The following is a 20,996-nucleotide window of genomic DNA, read 5'->3' as shown; positions in this document are numbered from 1 at the left end:
AAGCATCCCTGGATATCTTGAGTAACAGTCCTCTTTATCAGATAGGTTTTTTTGCAGATAGTTTTTCTTCCATTCTGCAGTCTGTCTTATTCTTTTGACAGTATCTTTTCTGGAGGTGAGAACTTTAATTCTGTGGAAGTATATCTTATCAGTTACTTCATGAATGACGCCTTGGGTATTCTTCTTAAAAAGTGGTCAGCGAACCCAAGGTCACCTAGATTTTCTCCTATGGTCATTTCTAGAAGTTTTATAACTTTACTTTTTATATTTAGCTCTGTCATTCTGAGTTAACTTTTGTGATGGGTGGAAGGTCCGCCACCAGGCTCCTTCTTTCCGTTTCTCCCTGTTACATTCATGGGCTCTGTGTGGAGGACAGACGGGGTAGGGTTCCTGTCCACTTCTCCCTCTTGCTTATCTTCCAGGAAACCCTAAATATCTATCAGGAACCCGCAACACTCATTTCCCTCTGCACATTATGTCCTTCTCTAAACGAGGAATCACGGCCAAGTGGAAGGAAGCTTGTCTAGCTGGGCACGGGCGCACACACCTCTAATCCCAGTACTTGCAGGTTTCAGGCTAGTACACACTAACATAGTGAGATCCTGTTTCAAAATTTAAAAAATGAAATAAAATAGGGTCAGGGGCATACCTCAGAGGTAGAATGTCCTGGGTTCAATCCCCAATACTACAAAGAGAGAAAGAGAGACAGACAGACAGAGAACACTCAAAGTGGAAAAACAGTCATACAATTTTAAGTTTTAAGCTAAAAAACTAAAATGCAAATGGGCAAATGTTTTCACGGTTTGAGTTCTCGAATTTAATAGCAACTTGTGATCATTGTTATTGGGTTCTTCAGTGAATGCACACACTGGCTATTCTTTTCTCTCTCGTGGAGCCATGTAAGGGCAGGTGGCAGGAAAGCAGAGGTCCTGAGACCAACTGCACTAACAAACATCACTTCTGGGGAGACACAGTGTCTCTGTTTGACCATCATTTTGGTGTGAGTAAGCAATGCCCGCCCAGCCTCTATCTGGCAAGTGAAGGGAAGCTGCCAGCCTTCCAATGTGTCGTCCCGGGGCTCAGATCCATTGAGATCTTGGAGAAATTCTGGGGGAACCTGGGAGCCTTGGGGGATGAAATTCTTGGCCCAAAGACACCATGTTTCTAAATCATTAACCACACCCCGGACTTTGGAGAGGTGCTAGTGCGTTGGTCACAGAATCAGTGATATCTGGGCCTTTGGAGGAGCCAACTTTCTTGGCATTTTTTATGTCTTTTGGAGATATTTTGCGCCAAGTGTGGTATTGGTTTGATTAAACTCCACTCCTGAAACTTTCTTTTCAAAGAGAACTTTTTCTTGAATTTTATGAGCTCTTCCTGGCAAGTGAACCTCATAGTTTACTTAATAAGGGTCATGATTCAGAAAGTGCCTGGAATTAGGGCCTTGTCAATCATGATTTGGGAAGTTAAAGCCAAGGCTTTTGTTTTTCGTTTTCGCAATACTTTTTTTTTTAAATGGGTGAGATTTAAAACTTCAAGCCCATAATAGGATGGGCACTCGCCTCCTTCCTGAACCAGCTCCGCCAGCTGTGGGCGTCCTCCCTGTTGTGGTTCTCTGCCTCTCACCAGCTCCCCCACCCCGTGTGTGTGTGTGTGTGTGTGTGTGTGTGTGTGTGTGTGTTACATGTATGTGCTTATGTGTGTGTGTTTGTGTGCATGTATCTGAGTGTGTATGCATGTATGTGTGTAAGCATGTTTGCGTGTAGTTTCTCCTCCCTCACCATGTATGAACACTTTGGAGACCTCCTCTTCAGTCTTCTTCAGGGGGTATTTTCCAAGTCACAGCTGTTTCCTCCCATAAGCACAATCAAGCGATGAAGAGTTTGACCTTGACATAATCTTGCATCCTCATCCAAGCTCCAGTCACGCCAATCCCTCGCCCACCAGTAATGCCCTTACGATCCCTGCCACTTAGGATCCAGGCATTTAACTGACACATTTCATTAGGTGCTTAAGTGACCGAGGCTCTCAGAATCACTTCCGGATGCGACGGTCCAGGGAAGGATTCTGTGAAGACGGAGCGGTTAGGTGTGGGGAAGCGCGTGCTCTTGACTGAAACCAAACGTGTCCGGTGCAGACCTGACTCGATGCTGCTGGAAAGGGAGGGACAGCCTCTTCCTGTAGCCCCATCATCTCAGGGCATTAGGAAGCTGAACTGGGCCACCTCTGCTGTGCTTGAAGTCATTTCCTGTGCAGGGCGCTAACTCGCTAAAGTTGGTGGAGGGTTATGGCAGAAGAGAAGCGCTCTCCCCCGAGGGCTCGCCCCTGCCAGCTGCGTCAGGAATAGACAGGCCTTACGGCACTTGCTCCGCAGTGATTTCTCCTCAGAGGAAACTCTCTGTGGAGAGGGAGAAGCTGGAGAAAGTGGGAGAGAGAAGTGAAGGATTGCTCGGCTCCTGTGTGAAAACATTAAATGCCCCAAGCCGGGCGCGGCGGCCCATGCCTGGAAACCCAGCACTTGAGAGGCTGAGACAGGAGGATTGCAGGTTAGAGGCCAGCAGCTTACCAAGGCCCTCTGCAACTTAGGGAGATCCTGTTTCCAACTAAAAAATAGGGCTGAGGGTATAGCTCAGAGTTAGGATGCCGCTGGGTACCCCAGTATCCCACCCCCCAAAAAAGAAAGACATAGAAGAGCTGGAGTATCTCCAGCGCCTCCAACAGAAGCCCTGGAAAGCACACTTTGAGGAGATACATTTTGTAGGCACGTTACGTCTGCACAGTTCATCCTCGGTGTTAGGTACGTTAAGTCACGAGGGCTGACCTGGCTGCTGCTGGCCCCTCGCTGGTGGAGGCAGAAGCCAAATGCCAAGAAACCTTGGGGACCTTCGTCCTGCTCACCGCACTCCCCGTGAGCGCGCATGGGTGAAGGGTTCTACAGCGCGCTGTTATGGCCACATGGGTAAAACTCTACCGTTCCACCTGAGTTTAACTAGATGGCTAAAATGGCAACTTTATTTATTCACAATAATAATCATTATTCTATTTAATAATGATTAAATATAATTATGCATAATAGTTATATTTAATCACAATTATTCTATTTAATCATTAAATATAATTATGCATAATAATTATATTTATGCATGCTAATTATTAAATGTAACTGTAATAATTTTTATGAGCTTTTCTCCCAGGACACACCGCAGGCTAACGCACACGCCTTGGTCTTCTCTCTCTGACTTTCTCTTTTCTGCGCATGTCCTAAGCAGCGGGTCACAGAAAGTCGAGAAAGCCAGATGACGATCGAGGAGAGGAAGCAGCTCATCACGGTCCGCGAGGAGGCCTGGAAGAGCAGGGGCCGCGGCGCCGCCAACGACTCCACGCAGTTCACCGTGGCAGGAAGGATGGTGAAGAAAGGTCAGAGCGAGCGGGAGTTCGAGGCCAGCCTCGGCCACTTACCGAGGCCCTCAATCCTATTTCAAAATAAAAAATAAAATAGGGCTGGGGATGTAGCTCAGAGGTAGAATGTCCCTGGGCTCAGCCCCCAGTGCCAGGAAGGAAAGAAGGAAGGAAGGAAGGTCGGTCTTCAGTTCCCAGGCAGGGATATTTCCCCACAGAAGGCCGTCTCTCTGCGTCACAGGCTCATGGTTAGTACAGTCGCCACAGTGCCTGAGGCGAATATTTGCGCTTTTTTTTCATACCCTTTGGGACATGGTTAAATTGGGGGGTTCTTTCAGCACCTGTATACATAGACCGTTATTTTCAAAGCTATTACTGAAAAGCACATTTCCTAGGTCCACGGTAGAGGTTTTCACATTTACTTAGTTTGGACATCAGTATGTTGTCGTCAACTTTATAGGCTTAGCTTTTTTTTTTTCCTCAAAACTATGAAGAGCTCCTCACCCTGATGAAAAGAACCAAATTCACTGTAGACACACTATAAATGTTTAAATTGTGACCAACTACAATGTAAACAACTTCATGAAGGCCTCCTCCCAGCAAAACCATCCCACTTAATCCTGGGGTCGTCTGGAGACAGCAGAAGATGGTTCAGTCTTGCAGAGTGAGGACGTTTGCGACTCTTTTCTCCATCAAAGCACAGACCTGCAGGGTGGTGTTTAAACCACTTTAGCCCCCCCCCCAACAAAAGCAGGTCCCTGGGTGTGGTGGTTTAAACACGGCTGGACCTGGGAACCTGAAAACAGCATCTTCCCCCCTCCGGCTCCAGCTCGTCCCCCAACCACTCTTTGCTTTAGTTCCTTTGCCCCCTCCCATCCTAAAAAATCACATTCTATGTGCGAGTGGTCTCTTCCTATCAAATGAACGTGTCCCTGGGTCTTTATTCACGTTTATATCAGAGGGAACAGATTTGCTCTTATGCAGGTTGTATAGAACAGTTTCTAGGCCTCTGTGGGTGAGTTTCCCGTTATCCCGAACAAATGGAGGGATCTTTAACAAGCGCTAAATGGCTTGCTTAGGAAATAATTTTCGTGTATTTTCAATCTAATGATAAAACCGCATCCTGTTTTTCCAATACGTGTTAGCACCCACCGGGTTCTGTGTTTCCCTTGACCTCTGGGCTCTTTTTCACTCGCAATAATCTGGCGCCCAGTTGACATTCACTATGGAAGGAAGCCCTCCCCTCCCTGCTGGACGGCTTCAGGGCTCCTTCAGCAACCGCCGGCAGGGGGCGCTCTGCAGGCGCCTGATACGCCTTCTCCACCGGAGGCTCTGCGCTCCCCTCGCCTCCTTAAGACCTGCTCCTTTTCAATATTCTAGGCTCTGTGTAACCGCTAGCCCTCCGCAGGGTTTCTCTAGTATTCTAGGGTCACCCTGGGAGAAAGGTACTCAAAGCATTTTGAAGAACAAATGCAAAAATGTTCCCAGAGAGTAAGTAGGTCATGTGCTTATCACATCTAGAATTCATTGAAAAGAGGAATGGGGAGAGTTTTTACTTAACCTTTTGTTATTTAACTCTAGAATCCTTCTGTCTGGCTGGGAAAGTGATAGCCTACCTCTGGGAGTTTTTGTGCAGGACCACCTGATTGGGCAGCAGGGGGCGCATGTTAGCAGAATTTGCTGGGTTGCCCGTGTAGCTTGCGGGCATGTTTTGCCAGTTGTTTTTAGAAATCAGCCTCCCTCCGAGTCCATCGCGTTTAAGAGTTCCTGAGTGAACAGAGTGTGCTAATGAACTCTTTGGGGCCCGTTACGCATCCTTTACCTAGGTAGTAATTGGCTGCCCCATTCCGTGACATCAAATTCTATTTACCTTTATTATTTTTTAAAAAGTTGACTTTCTTACTGATACAGACCCTTTGCAGGTCTGGTCATTGAAACTGATCTTAAGCACACCAAGCGATAACATGTACACACGTTTGTTTTACTTTAAATCCCACCGTGATGTATAATTACAATGCACCCAAAAAAAATATTTAAAAATAAAAGGAGGACAGCCTCCGCTACTTAGTGAGGCCCTTTGCAACTCAGTGAGACCCTGTTTCAAAATAAAGAATAAGCCGGTCGTGGTGACGCAGGCTTGTCATCCCCGCGCTTGGGAGGCGGAGACGGGAGGATCGCGCAGGTTCGAAGCCAGCCGCGCTGGCTTAAGAGACCCAGTTTCCAAAAATAAAAAAGTATAAAATAGGTCTGGGTGTGTAGCCCGGAGGTAGAAGGGTTTCCAGGAACCCCAGTACCACCAAAAACAAACAAACAAAAAAGAATAAAAAATTAGGGCCGGGGGTGTCACTCAGAGGTGGAATGCCCCTGGGTTCCACCCCCAGTACTGCAAAAAATATTTAAAAATAAAATATGTACGTGTGTGTGTTTGCAAATATACATATATATTGAGAATTATTTCCAGAATGTTACCCACAACATAAGTTTTAAGCCTCTTACGGGTATTTTTCTTAAATTCTTATGCCATAATACCTCTCCAGGTTCACAGGAAGGAGGGCAGAGTGACTCGCTTCTTGATTTTCCTTGTAAATGACTTGACTCACACTGGTTTTTGGAGGTTCTTCAGGGGATGGCATCTCAGAGTTTCATACTTTTTACAAGGGAACAGAAATATCTCCTTCCTTCTACATGCACTGATTACTTCTCCTCCCAACCCCTCTGCTTAGATTAGGAAAAGGTACTTATCTTTTTGATAAGGTTTTTTTTTTTTTTGGTGGTGGTACTGGGGGTTCCTGGTAGCCCTTCTACCTCCGGGCTACACTCCCAGACCTATCATATATATATTTGGAAACAGGGTCTCTTAAGCCAGGGAGGCTGGCTTCGAACCTCCGCGATCCTCCTGTCTCCGCCTCCCAAGCGCGGGGATGACAAGCGTGGCCACCACGCCCGGCTTTGTTAAGTTTTTTTAATTCCAGCTAGATACTTTCTCTGTGCTAGAATTTCCTTATTTTCCTTTCACGGGTCCCTTGCCCTTTTGAAGACTGTCTACCAGCTTCCAGGTAAATATATGAGAAAGCAGAGCGCGAGTGTCCCGCCCCGGCCCTGGGCGCGGCCCTCGGCAGGCACGGATCAGTGGAGACGCAGGCCTCCTGTGTTTTCCCCTGACAGGTCAGCACTGGGTGTGACGGAGTGCACGACGCCCACGGCATCAGGTTGGCCCACCTCCCTCAGCCTGGGGGAGAACTCTGTAGTGCCGGGCTACTCGCCGCTTAGTGGGGCTCGGTTTATTCTTACCGTCCTCTGTGGGAGATGGTACAAGTGTGGCTTCTTCGTGGTGGCCCCTGCCACCTGCGGAGGGCCTGCGGGGCCCACGGCGCCATGTATTCAGGCATATTCTGACCGCCTTGCACACTCTTTTATTCTGTTTCCACATCACCGGCGTGTCTTCCCATGTCTTTACTGTCCATTTTGGGATAGCAGCTTGCCAGCGTCTTGGTCCTTCAAAACAGTGCAATCCTATCTACCCTTGGGGCCGCCGCACACAGCAGTCATGGCACCTGCCAAATGTACGCGTGTGTATGTACACAGGTGCATAAATTCTTAGACGTTGTACAGTCTACTCTGGGACTCATGGAGATGCGTAAGGGCTCTGGAAATTCCCAGAAGCCATTTTAAGGTGCTAACTCACTCCGTGTCTGATCTGCAGGGTTGGCCTCCCCCACTGCCATGACTCCAGTAGCCTCTCCTGTTTGCAATAAGTCGAGGGGCACAACGCCAGTTTCCAAACCCCTCGAAGGTAAGTCACCGGGTGCCCGGCGCGCCCGGACTGCTGGTCCAGAGTCCTCAGTGGCCTCTCACTCATGGTTTCCACTTGCTTAGATATCGAAGCCAGGCCAGATATGCAGCTGGAATCGGACTTGAAGTTGGACAGGCTGGAAACCTTTCTAAGAAGACTGAATAACAAAGGTATGCGGCAGAAGCCAGCGGGGGAGGCTTTGGGCGTTCTTAGAGAAGTCCACGATTTGCATTTTCAGTGAGTAGCTAAGAAAACCCACAAACACCCACCAGCCCCTCTCTTAAAATCTCCAAATCTTAATTCTGATTACGTTTTCGCCTCAGCTAAATTATCATCCTTTGCCCCGTGTGGTAGCACACTCCTGTAATCCCAGTACTTGAATTCTGAGGCAGGAGGATCTCAGATTTGAGGCCAGCGCACAGTGTGACTTAGCAAGGCCCTAATTCAAAAGAGAAAATAGAAAATTGGGATAGAGTGTAGCTCAAAAGTGGCATGCTGCTGGATTCAATCTCTAGGACCAAAAACAAACAAATAAATAAATAAATAAATAAATAAATAAATAAATAGGGCTAGGGGTGTAGCTCAAAAGTAGAATGTCTCTGGGTTTAAACCCTCATATCAAAAATGAATAAATGAATGCTAGCTATCTGGAGGTATACCTCTGAGGTAGTGTAACTCTGAGTTCAATCCTTAGTACAAAATAAATAAATAAATAAATCTGTCTTATTTCCATTATAGCTTTACTAATTCATACTGTAACCATTATCTTTGCTGTTACCTTTGGGGAATAAAATGAGGTATGGGGTCAAGCTGATTAGATTATCAGTCTGATTCGCTCAGTAACGGTTCAAATCAAGGACTCCCAGTGAAACATTTGTCCCTGAATCTAAACCCTCGGAACGCCACCCAACCAGGATTGTGACCTCAAAGAGTTTGCTTTTGACCTTGAAAGCACATAATTATACATATGCAAAATCAGCATGCTCTCGGTTGAACCTCAAATTGTATGTGTCGATTCCTGACAAGATAAAAGCTAATATTATTTTTTGAACTCATGAAGGATTTCTAAAGGAACATTCTAATAAATAGATATTGAAATAAGTATTTCCATACGAAAGTCACTCAAGTCCACAATCAAATAATATGCAGAAATAGCCTTTGACCTCTTGAAAAACATGTCCAGTAATTGAAACCCCTGAGATACCAGACTGGAAGTCCTTATGATCAACAGTGATACCTAAAAGGTTGAAAATAATACAGCCCTACAAGCCAGAGATATTAAAGTGTAATACAATAACCAAAGCAACTAAGCAAGAAATGCTAGTGATGGGGATTTTATTAGACACACATAACGGCAATCTAGCCCAAGGGTCTGCAAACAATGACCATGGTCAATTCCAGCTGCACCTGTTGCTGAAAATAAATTTTCATTGGAACACGGCTGTGTTCATTTTTGAACCTACAATCAGTAGCCACGTTGTCACTGTCACAGCAGAATTGAGTAGTTGCAACGCAGGCCCTGTGGCTCCCCATGCTAAGCCTAAAATAGTTATTGCCAGTCCTTTGCCAAAAAAAAGTTCACAGGCCCCCAGTGTGCCACAAGGCTCAGGCTAGTTGTCCCTATGGTAGGTCAGATTCAGAAATGCCCAGTGGGCTTGCATGCAGCAGGGCAGGGCCAACCTCCGTCCTTTCCTGAGAAGCCAAGGAAGGGCCCTACAGGCAAGCACAGAGCCCCGTGTATCACTAGCATATTAATTCCTGAAACTTATGCATGGAAAAAAACCTTCTTAGAATATTGCAAGGCACAGTCAGAGTAACCACTTTATTAGAACTCGTAACACTGTTTATTTACTCCTAGTCGGTGGGATGCAAGAAACGGTCCTCACAGTCACCGGCAAATCGGTGAAGGAGGTGATGAAGTTGGATGATGACGAGACCTTTGCCAAATTTTACCGCAGCGTGGATTGCAATGTACCAAGAAGCCCCGTGGAGCTGGACGAGGACTTTGATGTTATTTTCGACCCTTATGCGCCCAAGTGAGTTAGTTTGGTCTCATCTCTCCTCCACTGAGAGGGGCTTCCTGAACCCCTGCCTCCGCACGGTCCTGCCCCGGGAGTTGGCATCCCGTGTCGTCTTCTCTGCAGTAGAGCTCACTACAGGCCTGTTGTGTCTTTAGAGCCAGATGCACATGGTTGCAGGGCGGTAAATCATGTGCGCTCTGGACCAGATGTGCAAAGAGCAGGCCACATGTGCCCCAGATATTTAATCTCTTCTATCAAAATAGTGCCTCTGGATGCTACATCCCTCCAGGATCGTTGTGCAGATGTTTAGATTATCCTGGTGCAGCTGAGGTTTCTCCACCTGTTTCGTTCGACATATCCAATTCTTATCTGTCACTGAAAAATGTGATGATAGGCATTCGGATCAGTACAGCTAAGGAATGGTACTTAGCGTGCAATAGTCTGTAACATCAGCACAGCCGAGGGTTTTCTCTGCAATATTCAAAGGCCTGTCTTCACGAGAGAACGTGGATAAACCCCAAGGAAAGTTATCGTGAAACTAGGATCCTATCAGTTGTGACTGCCAGAGAAAGGACAAAGCAGAAATGACCTTGGTAGAAGAAAGGTGTGGTGGGGTTGTGGGTTCACGTGCTGAAAAGCGCAGGTGTGACCTCATGGGTTCATGTGCTGAAAAGTGCAGGTGTGACCTCAAGTTCAAGAGGTTAACACCAGAATGTGGTCTCTTCGTGGTGATGAAGAGAGCCCGGAGCTGGCTTCATACCTGGCAGGCCGAGCTGTAGCCCTAGGGTGGAAGGTGGCCACCCCTAGCTCTATAGATGCAGGCCACCTCCTTGGCTATCAGCAGCTTCTGGCACTTTCAGCAGCAGCTCCAGGTTCAGTTTCCGTCACTCCAGCCTGAGCCCTAAGTCTGTCCCTAAAAGGGCTATATTGTGGCCAACGGGATAGAAGACGCTGGTTGGCTGGAATGAGTTCTAGATCCCCCCCCCCCCCCCCGGAGCCACGGCAGGGGTGAGGTGACTGCCCCAGAGAACTCCAGCTCTTACCAGAAGCAGGGGCACTGTGCGGGGCAGGCCACACCCACAGTGACCCAGCACGAGTCTTCTCTCCCGAAATCTGGGTAGTCGTCGTACTTTTTTCTGTAAGCTATTCCTAATACATGCTTCATACATTTCAGTTTCTTTCAGCTTGCATATTTCTATTTCCAGCCTTAAAGTCGTGAACAGTTTGCCATTTCCCACCTTCCAATACCATTCGGGTCATTTGCATACATCGTTATCTAGTTATTTCTCAATCTTCTCTCCATCCAGCTGCAGTTGCTTAAACCGGTATCTATAATAGCTGGGTGAGGTGACGCACAGCTGTGGTTCCAGTACTGGTGAGACTGAAACAGTCTCCGTTTCAAGACCAGGCTTAGCAACTTAGAAAGACCTGGTTCAAAATAAAGAATAAAAAGGGCTGGGGGTGGAAAACATCCCTAGGTTCAATTGCTAGTACCCAAAACAAAAATTATTATATAAGCCGGGCATGGTGGCACACGCTTATCATCCCAGCATTCGGGAGGCTGAGACAGGAGGATCCAGGTTCCCAGCCAGCCTCAGCTACTTAGTGAGGCCCTTTGCAACTCAGTGAGACTGTTTTTCAAGATAAAGAATAAAAACTAGGTCTGGGGGTGTCACTCAGAGTTAGAATGCCCGTGGGTTCCATCCCCAGTACCGCAAAAAAAATAAAAGAAAGTTTGTTAAATATACCAACTTGAATAGTTATATGTCAACTTACACACACACACACACACACACACACACACACACACACACACACACACATGGTCTTATACATAAAGAAGACTTTCCGGCACAGAGACCTGCACACTTGGAAGTTGGGCGCAGCAGCAGGTGTTTGGTGAAAGTTCCCAGAACGGGGCCACCTCCTCCCAGGGTCGTCAGTCCATAGTCTTCTGAAGGCATGAGGGTTTCTCTGATGGTTTTTCAGGCCTATTTTATTTCAGTACATTTCTCAGAATTGGGGTTGTTTTTCTCAGGGGGGAAGGGGGGGAGGACAAGCCATGAAGGGGTGGACAGGAGAAAGCGTGTGTGAAGAGGAAGCTCAGACTCGAGCACAGAAGAGTGGGTCCAGGGGCAGGTCTGATTATTCCAGAAAGAGAACCAGGAGGAGACCCGGGGGCTCCCTAACTTTAGAGCAGCCCCGTGAAGCACCACCTCCCTCCAGGCAGAGACCGAGGGTGGCTAGTGAGCCGGCTTCTCAAGGATGCTGAGCGTGGGCTTAAACCTCTCTCCCAACTCCAAGATTCCGTGACTCCACACCAGGGGGGATGGCGGGGGCAGAGCTGCATCTTAGAGTCAGGAAATGAAATCGTGGGGCCCTCGCCCTGGATCCAGGCACCACAAACCCAGCGGCGCGGCTGGTGCTACGGGCTGAGATGGACGCTGCTTCTCCCTGCAGGCTGACGTCTTCTGTGGCTGAGCACAAGCGCTCAATCAGGCCCAAGCGCCGGGTCCAGGCTTCCAAAAATCCCCTGAAGATGCTGGCCGCGAGGGAGGATCTCCTTCAGGAGTACACGGAGCAGAGGCTCAACGTTGCCTTCATGGAGTCGAAGCGTATGAAGGTAGAAAAGAGTAAGTATCCGAGCCACCACCGCTGCCGGGCTTGGGGCTCGGCTATTCTGGTTTTTATGGAGTGTGTGTGTGTGTGTTACTGGGGATGGGACCCAGGGGCATTCTACCTCTGAGCTACATGCCACAGCCCTATTTTTATTCTTTATTTTGAAACAGGGTCTCACTCAATTGCAGAGGGTCTCACAAGTTGCTGAGGCTGGCCTTGAACCTGTGATCCTCCTGTCTCAGCCTCCCTAGTACTGGGATTACAAGTGTGTGCCACCTCGCCCGGCTTATTCTGTTGTTTTAATAGTTTTTTTTTTTTAATTCTGCCATGCAAAGGCCAATAAAGTTACTCAAAAGATGTTCATTAAATAAAAATGAGCAGGTCTGTACACACACTTTGCACACCTGCATGGATTCGAAAGGTTTTCCATGGATATTTTTTACCCCATGGATCATCTATTCAGTTGGGTAATTGAGATCACCCTGTTTCACCCTGTTCAGTTGAGTTTTGCCTCACTCAGCATGTTGGAGAGGGGGAGCTTTTTGGATTGCATAATTCAACCCATTTTCAGCCCTGTAGGTCCAAACACAACCATTTGCTTTCAAGAGCAAACCACTTGATCTCTTAGGGGAAAACCTCCCAGATCATTGCTGCTTCTAATCCTAGAATTGTGTTTATTAAGTAACACATAAAGCAATGCTTGACAGCCTCTGTTAAGGAGAGGCCTCGGGCTGCTCTGTGCTGGGTGGATGGAGGACCTGGTTCGGCTCATGCTGTGCATGGCGGCCTGGACCGGCTTCTCCCACGTTAGGCCATCTGCCCATTAATGTGAGCCTCCATTTTCTGAATAGTATTTTTCTTGGTAGAGATACTGACATGTATAAACTTGAGATTTTGAATATTCTTATTATTGTTTTTATTTTCCTATAGCACCAATAAACCAATTTCCTAAAATATTGCTTAGAAATATAATATTTAAGCCAGGGATGGTGGCACCACCTATAATCCTAGTACTCGAGAGGCTGAATCAGGAGGATCACAGGTTTGAGACCAGCTTCCACAACTTTGTTAAGACCCTCATTAACTTGGTGAGACCATGTTGCTTTCTTTTTTTTTTTTTAGTCATTATATGTTTTTGTTTGTTTGTTTATTTGTTTGTTTGTTTGTTTTGGTGGTACCGGGGTTCCTGGAAACTTTTATAGCTCTGGGCTACACTCCCAGACCTATTTTTATATTTTTATTTGGAAACAGGGTCTCTTAAGTCTGTGAACTGTGATCCTCTGGTATCCACCTCTCAAATGCTGGGATTACAAGCATGGGCCACCACGCCCAGCCTGAGACCCTGTTTCAAAAATAAAAATAAATAGGGCTGTGTATATAGCTCATAAGTAGAATGCCTCTGAGTTCAATCCCTAGCACCAAAAAAAAAAAAAAAATTAGAGTATTTAGATGAGAGCTGGAGCTGTGGCTCAGTAGTATAGCACTTGCCTGGCGTGTACAAGTCTTGGGTTCAATTTTCAGTATGAAAGAAAGAAAAGAAGGAAGGAAGGAAGGAAGGGAGGGAGGAAGGAAGGAAGGAAGGAATTTTTAAAAACCCACCTAACTAAATCCAACTTCCAACTCGTTTATCCAGGCACGGTGGTACATTCCTATAATCCCAGTATGTACACACCTGCCCAGACTTTTGCCCATGGAGCTTTTGCATGGAGCTTTTGACTTAGGAGGCTAAGACTGAAAAATTACAGATTTGAGGACAGTATACAGTAACTTCGCAAGGCCCTGTTTCAGAATACAAAAGGGCTGTGGGCACTGCTCAGTGGTAAAAGGCCCTGAAACTGATCCCCGTACCACACACAGAAAAGATGTGTGTGTGTGTGTAAATATACACACACATATATACACACATATAAATACACACACATATATACATATACATATATATATATACACATATACATGTATACATACACACACATAAATACACACACATATATATACACATATATACACACACATACATACATATACATATATATACATATACGCATGTATACATACACACATATATACACACACACATATATATACATTTCACTAAAAAAGTGCTTTTCAAAATCCCTATGCCATTTTAAGTATCAAGTACTGTTATATTTTCTCAGAGATATAACTTTAATCCCAGTGATGTACTTTTCTGAATTCTGCTCCAGCATATATATTTTTAAAAAAATGCGTTGGAGATGTGAAGGTTTATTGGTCCAGTGTCCCGTTCTCCTCCACCACCTCCTCGTTCATGGGCTGGAGGTCGGCTTAGTGATGACGGGCTGATCCTAGATGTTCCTTGGTCCACACTGAAAACCAGCATCTTGGGTCTGAGAGCAAGGGACCTGAACGTACCATCCAGCCGGTCACCTGGCCTCCAGAGAAAGGCTAGACCAGATCCTCTCCCAGAGCCAGCCCTTCTGCGTGGAAAGCCTTTTGGTGAAAGACGTCTAGTCTTCCTTGGGAATATATCCAGAGTCTACACGTTGTTTGAAATTGCAGCAGCTCTCAGCACCTGCTGACGCATCCCAGAGTAGCCGGTCCACATCGCCACGCCCTCCTCCCACTGCAGTGAGACGTGACAGGTGTCGACAGCAGTGTGTGCCTTCGCTGCCGTATTTAATGCTCCATAATGGCTAAGCACTGGGTGGCACTGACTGTCAGACTTGAGCAGGCTTCCCCTTGGGTAACAACTTTAGAAGACGCGCGTGGTGGTCGCCCCAGTTGGGAATCGAGCTGACCGTAGGCTTCGTCTCCTCGGGACCTCTCGCTTCCCGCCTCCCTTTCCTTCCTCCCCCCCAGTGTCCTCCAACTCCAGCTTCTCGGAAGTGACCCTGGCGGGGCTGGCCAGCAAGGAGAACTTCAGCAGCGTGAGCCTGCGCAGCGTCAACCTGACGGAGCAGAACTCCAACAACAGCGCCGTGCCCCACAGGAAGCTCATGCTGCTGCAGATTAAAGGTATTTCCGAGAGGCGCACAAGAATCCCGCGACGCCAGTAGTTTCTCTATCCCAACTGTACCCTTTCCCACCCGGGAGGGAAGGCGTGCGCGCTCTGGGAGTCTCCGTTCTACCGGGTACTCCCTGAAACCGCAAACCCCCATCAGGCTGGAAGTAGGGAATGCTGCACCCTGGGCTTGGAGAGTTATCACCACGTTTAAGGGCACGGCCACCCGCTGAGTGGCCTTGAAGGGGGTTCTTGCCCTCCCAGAACCCCAGCGCTGCTCCTGTTTCCCTGGTCCTGCGGTCTGCGCCCCACTGCCGCGCAGTCACCGCTGTGCGCAGACGGGCCCAGTGGCCTCTGCTCGGCCTCGCCTCTTACCCAAGTGAGCAGGGTCTGCGCAGGCCGGGGCGGGAGGTGCTGGGGCAGGAGCCAGAGGAAGGCAGAAACCGGTGGGCTCCCACTCTCACGACCTTCCTAGCTACAGGTGGGGGACTCGGAAGCCGGGAAGCCTGGCCGTGAGGGAGCGAGCCCCGTAGGTGGATCTTCACAGGAGGATGGGTGAATCTCCTCCGCCCCTGCCAAGGGTTTCTGGTATAGTTCTGCAAACCACTGTCCTCTGTAGCATATTGTAAAGACAAGTAATCAGGATACCGGGGACTGCAGATAACGGAGGAGATTCTCGGTGAAGCCAGGGAGGAAGGGAAGAGGAGGGGGAAGACTGAGGGTCATTAATGGAAACACTACCATCGACTGTGTGTACGCATGTGAATACACCACTGTGAGTCTGGGCACTTGGTTTTGGGAGGGAGGGAAATGGGATGGCGGGGGGCACCGAGTCCTGTGGGCATGCAGGGCATTGTCAACACGGTTTACATTGTGATGCGAGGCTATAAGGCACCAATAAAGTCATATAGAAAAGACTCGTGGCTGGGCAAGCCCAGTGCACACTCCTGTAATCTCAGTACTTAGGGCGCTGAGACAGGAGGGTTACAGGTTCAAGGACAGCCTCGGCAATTTAGTGAAACCCTCAGCAGCCTAGCAGGACCCTGTTCAAAACAAAGAATAAAAAGGGCTGGGGGTGTAGATTGGAGGTAGAAAATGCTCCTGGGTTCAATATCAAACACACATATAAATAGAAATAAATAAACATTTATTTATTACATATTTATTTAAATATTTAAATAAAATAAATATTTATTTATTACATATATAAATAGAAATAAATAAATAAATATTGTAAAAGACCACTGGCCAACCCAAAGAGCCAATCTCTGTCCCTGTGCGCTAACCCAGAGGCTACACTGCACTCCAAACCCCGGGACCGTTTAGTAGAAGGTGCTGGAAGCGGCAGTAGACGGTGCTCCCTGCTGGCCAGTCCTGTCCAGATGCCCCTGGGTTTTAGGGGAAACCCCCCTCCAGGGCGAGGGCAAGGCCTGCAGCCCAGCCCAAGATGGGAGGCGTAGGAGGCAGACTTCAGGAGAGGGCCAGAGGTAGAGGTCCCCGGCGAGGGGACCCTCCTGTGTCCTGCTGTGCCAAGGCGCAGCAGCCGTCCCCGCGGGCATGGTGGCACTGGGCGAGCAGCATCCAGGGGAGACCCCGATGACGCTACCTGTGGCCCTTTAAGCCCCTCCCTGCCACACCGGGCTGGGGAATGAATTCAGCAGACAGGGGTCCTCACGGGGAAGCCCTCCCCGGGGAAACGTGACTCCGGCCTCCTGTGCAGGGAGAAGACACGTGCAGACCAGGCTGGTGGAGCCCCGCGCCTCGTCGCTCAACAGCGGGGACTGCTTCCTCCTGCTGTCTCCCCAGTACTGCTTCCTGTGGGTCGGGGAGTTCGCAAACGTCATCGAGAAGGCGAAGGTGGGTGTCTGAACGTGAGGCGCCTGGCTAGGGCCCCCTCCACCCAAGGGGATGTCCTGCCACTGTCGGGTCCACACGAGCTCCCCCGTGCTGGGACCCAAGGGGCAGGCAGCGTGTCCCTCCTCGGCGTCTTCTGTTCCCAGGGTAGCTGTCACGCAGTGCCGGGCGGTGTGTTTTAGAAGGACTGGGGCCCGTGCTTCCAGTTTGCAGGTCCAGGGCAGAGTCCTGTGTAAAATCGGAGCCCACTCCACTTCAAAAGCCCTGTATCCCAGGCACCAGTGGAGCTCTGAAACAGACCTTGCGAATGAGAATCTCTTGGGCTGAAGTCCAAGAAATGTAGCTTTGAAAAGCATCACATGATTGGTTAAATACTGACGACTGAGAACCGCTGCGCTGAGGAGCTAATCCTCCCTCGGTCCTGCAGTTACAGTCTCTTGCCTTTATTGAAAACACCCACCGAGACCACTGTCATTCTACCCCAAGCCCACAATGTCCCCTGCAGACGCACGCCATCTCTCTGCTTTTAGCTTATGCCCTCTGTCTAGCCGTGGGTATTTCTACCCAGGTAACTGTGCTTTCCCTTTTCTCAGGCCTCAGAACTGGCCACTTTAATTCAGACCAAGAGGGAACTTGGTTGTAGAGCTACTTACATCCAGACCATCGAAGAAGGAATTAACACGCACACGCACGCGGCCAAGGACTTCTGGAAGCTCCTGGGCGGCCAGACCAGCTACCAGAGTAAGGGCTGGCTGTGTGTCCGCGGCCAGGCCGCCTCATCTTCCTCCCCCAGCTCAGTCTCTCCAGCCTGCTACCACTGAAGTCAAGAGTGACCTCTCCTGTCCTTCTCGCCCCAAAGCTGCCGGAGACCCGAAAGAGGATGAGCTGTACGAGGCGGCCATCATCGAGACCAACTGCATCTACCGCCTGGTGGAAGACAAGCTCGTGCCCGAGGACGACTACTGGGGGAAGATCCCAAAGTGCTCCCTCCTGCAGGCCAAAGAGGTACCGCGCTTCGGCCGGCAGCACCCTCGGGTGCTGTGGCAGGTCTGCCCGATACCACGGCAGTGAGCGCCCAACGTGGGCTGGCCTGTGTCGTCCCAACTGGCCAGTGCTGAAGCCCTGTTTGTTTGTTTGTTTGTTTGTTTGTTTGTTTGTTTTACCAGCGCTGAAGATCAGGCCCAAGCTAGGCTGGCGCTCTGCCGCCGAACAAAACCCCAAACCCGGGGCCACTCTGTAAAAGAGTATTTCTTGGGGGTTTCAAACCATTGCTGCCATCCGAAATACTAGTGCAGAATTCAGGACATGGCTCGAAGGTGGCATGGGGTGATGGAGGCTCTTATATTTTAAGCGAAATGTGTTGCTTAGCTCTATCTCTTGAATTTGGCATAATAATTAAAATATTTTTAGTCCTTAATTTTGGGGAATGATAGATACATATATATTTATGTGTGTATACAAGTATATATATATATATATATATATATGTGTGTGTGTGTGTGTGTGTGTGTGTGTGTGTATGTATATATGTATGTATATATATGTATATATGTATGTATATATATATGTGTGTGCATATATATGTATATGTGTGTGTGTGTGTGTGTGTGTGTGTGTGTGTGTGTGTATACATGCTTGTGGATTTGCCAAGAATTGCACCAGGCTTTTTTCCACTCATACCAGTAAATGTCTGTTAATTACATATATTTCTAGTGCTGTTCAGTATTCTAGGTGTTGAAAGTAGAAGACACAGAGGGACCTTACATTTCACTGGGTAGAAGCCTATTAGAAAGATTACATTCCAAAAATAGATCCCAAGAAGTTAAAATGAAAATAAAGGTAGATTGTGAGTGTGTGATGTGAACAGACATTTAAATGGGGAAATAAGGCCACAGAAAGAGAGATGATGCCTGGTTGTAAAAAGTGAGTGAAGTTGAGCCTATTTAGAGTTAAGCAGAGTTTGAATTTCTGGAAATGAAGGGGAAAATCATTCTAAGAGTAGAGTAGAACAAACCACAGACGTGGAAATGAGGTAGAATTGCCTTCCTGCATGGGTTTGGCAAACACTGCAGTAGACCCGCACGTGCGTGTCAGTGAGTGTGGGTGAGTGTGACTGTGAGTGTGAGTGAGTGAGTGTGAGTGTGGGTGAGTGAGTGTGGGTGTGGGTGAGTGAGTGTGAGTGTGGGTGAGTGTGGGTGAGTGAGTGCGAGTGAGTGTGGGTGAGTGAGTGTGAGTGTGGGTGAGTGAGTGTGTGTGTGAGTGTGAGTGAGTGTGAGTGTGTGAGTGAGTGTGAGTGTGAGTGAGTGAGTGTGAGTGTGAGTGAGTGAGTGTGGGTGTGGGTGAGTGGGTGTGGGTGAGTGAGTGTGAGTGTGGGTGAGTGTGTGTTAGTGAGTGTGAGTGTGGGTGTGTGTGAGTGTGGGTGAGTGAGTGTGAGTGAGTGAGTGAGTGTGAGTGTGAGTGTGGGTGAGTGAGTGTGAGTGAGTGTGAGTGTGTGTGGGTGAGTGTGGGTGAGTGTGGGTGAGTGAGTGTGGGTGTGATCTGCCCTAGGATCTGGGAGCTGCCCACGGGAGAGATGGCGTCATTGGCCTGAAGTGTTCAGTACCACGCGCAGCCGGGAGCGGCGAGAGGCACAGAGGAGGGGGGAGGAGGGCGGCCATAGAAAGACCCCTGAGCCTCCTTTAGGAAACAGCAGCTTCAGAAGCCTTAAGTCGGGCATTTGGGACACCGGAGAAACCGCCCCAGGGGCGGCGCCACCGTCCTGCGGCCGCCTCGTGTCTGCGCCGGCGCCCCTGGGCTGGTGGCATCCTACCTGACTCAGAGCGGCAGAGACCCCCCCACGGCTCGCCCTGGAAGCCGACGCCCCTTCTGCCCTTTCCCCAGGTCCTGGTGTTCGACTTCGGAAGCGAAGTTTACGTGTGGCACGGGAAAGAAGTCACGTTAGCGCAGCGCAAGGTCGCCTTCCAGCTGGCCAAGCACTTGTGGAACGGAACCTTCGACTACGAGAACTGCGACATCAACCCCCTGGACCCCGGGGAGTGCAACGCGCTCATTCCCAGGTGCGGCCGGGCGGCCGGGCGGCCGGGGGCCGAGACCCCAGGGTCTTGCCAGGATCCTCCGCTGCCGCTCTGTTTTTATTTTATTTTTTGACACTGGGGATTGAATTCAGGGGTATTCTGCCTTCATGCTACGCCCACAGCCCTTTCTACTTTTTTAAACCAGCTTTCACTAAGTTGCTAAGGCTAGCTCCAACCTGCGATCCTCCCGTCCCAGCCTCCCAAGTGCTGGGATTACAGGCGTGTGCCAGTGTTTCTGTCCCACTGTCTCTTTACTGAAATGTTTCCAGTTTCATGGATGATCATGCGCCATGGCCTGTTACTATTCTCAAAACAAACATTTCTTTAGCCTTTACCCAACACAGAAGTACAGATGTGGCGGTCTTCCTCTTTGGGAAGATTTTCATGTGGTTTTCAGCTTTCTAAAGTAAACTAACAGCTCTTCCCTGCAGCGTGACAGGTGCTATTACAATCGAGTACTAATTGTTCCAGCAAATTCCCTGCTGGTCTGGAATTCTTCCACTGATCCAACGTGAGGGAAACATTTCCTTCTAATTCCTACCTTCCCAGCATAGCCACCGAGTCCCAAGACTTATTCGGCGTAGATACTTATGCCTCTGTGCCTTTGGGGGTGAGAGGTAGAGGAGGATGCAGTGTTGAAATAATTATTGTAATTTTAATATTCCCTGAGGTGCACTAAACATTTTAAAGTTGTTTGGGGAAATCAACAGGATATGCACAAACTCTAAGAAATATGATCGTGAAAAAAATGTACATGCAAAAAGTTGTTGTTTTCTTTTCAAATATCAGACCAAAAATAAGTTCTAGAATATTTGTGCTGTATAAAAAGTTAGAAATAGGTATACCAGCCGGGCATGGTGGTGCACGCTTGTAATCCCAGTACTTGGGAGGCTGAGACAGGAGGATTGCACAGGTTCGAGGCCAGCCTCAGCTACTTAGCGAGGCTCTCAGCAACTTAGTGAGACCCTGTTTCAAAATAAAGAATAAAAAATAGGGCTGGGGGGGGGGGATTTGGAGATAGAATGCCCCTGGGTTCCATTCCTAGAACCGCAAAAAAAAAAAAGAAGAAGAAGAAGAAAAAATGGGTATACCACCAAATAGCATAGAATAGTATATAAATTTCAACCTAGTTTCTTGCTTTAAGATTATCAATTACTTCCTATGATTAAAGAAACAATAAAAAATTATTCCAAAAACTTAAATCTTTTTTTTTTTTTTTTTGGTGGTACTGGGGATCCTGGAAGCCCTTCTAC

General features: G+C 48.3%; 1 protein-coding gene across 1 annotated transcript in view; it reads left to right on the top strand.

Annotated features, from left to right (window-relative positions):
• The window catches only part of SVIL (supervillin), a gene marked incomplete at both ends in the record, with an annotated part of 99,713 nt that overhangs the window by 58,396 nt on the left and 20,321 nt on the right, over positions 1-20,996 (top strand). Inside the window, 10 exons of the mRNA XM_080717151.1 lie at positions 3,270-3,417; positions 7,103-7,192; positions 7,276-7,362; positions 9,051-9,228; positions 11,674-11,846; positions 14,674-14,829; positions 16,536-16,672; positions 17,263-17,410; positions 17,529-17,674; positions 19,550-19,725. Of these exons, the coding sequence (XP_080573277.1) occupies positions 3,270-3,417; positions 7,103-7,192; positions 7,276-7,362; positions 9,051-9,228; positions 11,674-11,846; positions 14,674-14,829; positions 16,536-16,672; positions 17,263-17,410; positions 17,529-17,674; positions 19,550-19,725 (1,439 nt within the window). The remainder of the gene's footprint in view (positions 1-3,269; positions 3,418-7,102; positions 7,193-7,275; positions 7,363-9,050; positions 9,229-11,673; positions 11,847-14,673; positions 14,830-16,535; positions 16,673-17,262; positions 17,411-17,528; positions 17,675-19,549; positions 19,726-20,996) is intronic.

This window comes from Muscardinus avellanarius, assembly GCF_963383645.1.
Source record: "Muscardinus avellanarius genome assembly, chromosome: 20".
In the NCBI taxonomy this organism is placed as follows: Eukaryota; Metazoa; Chordata; class Mammalia; order Rodentia; family Gliridae; genus Muscardinus; species Muscardinus avellanarius.
Note: the sequence above shows the minus strand (reverse complement) of the source record. Positions and strands in the feature narration are given on the sequence as shown.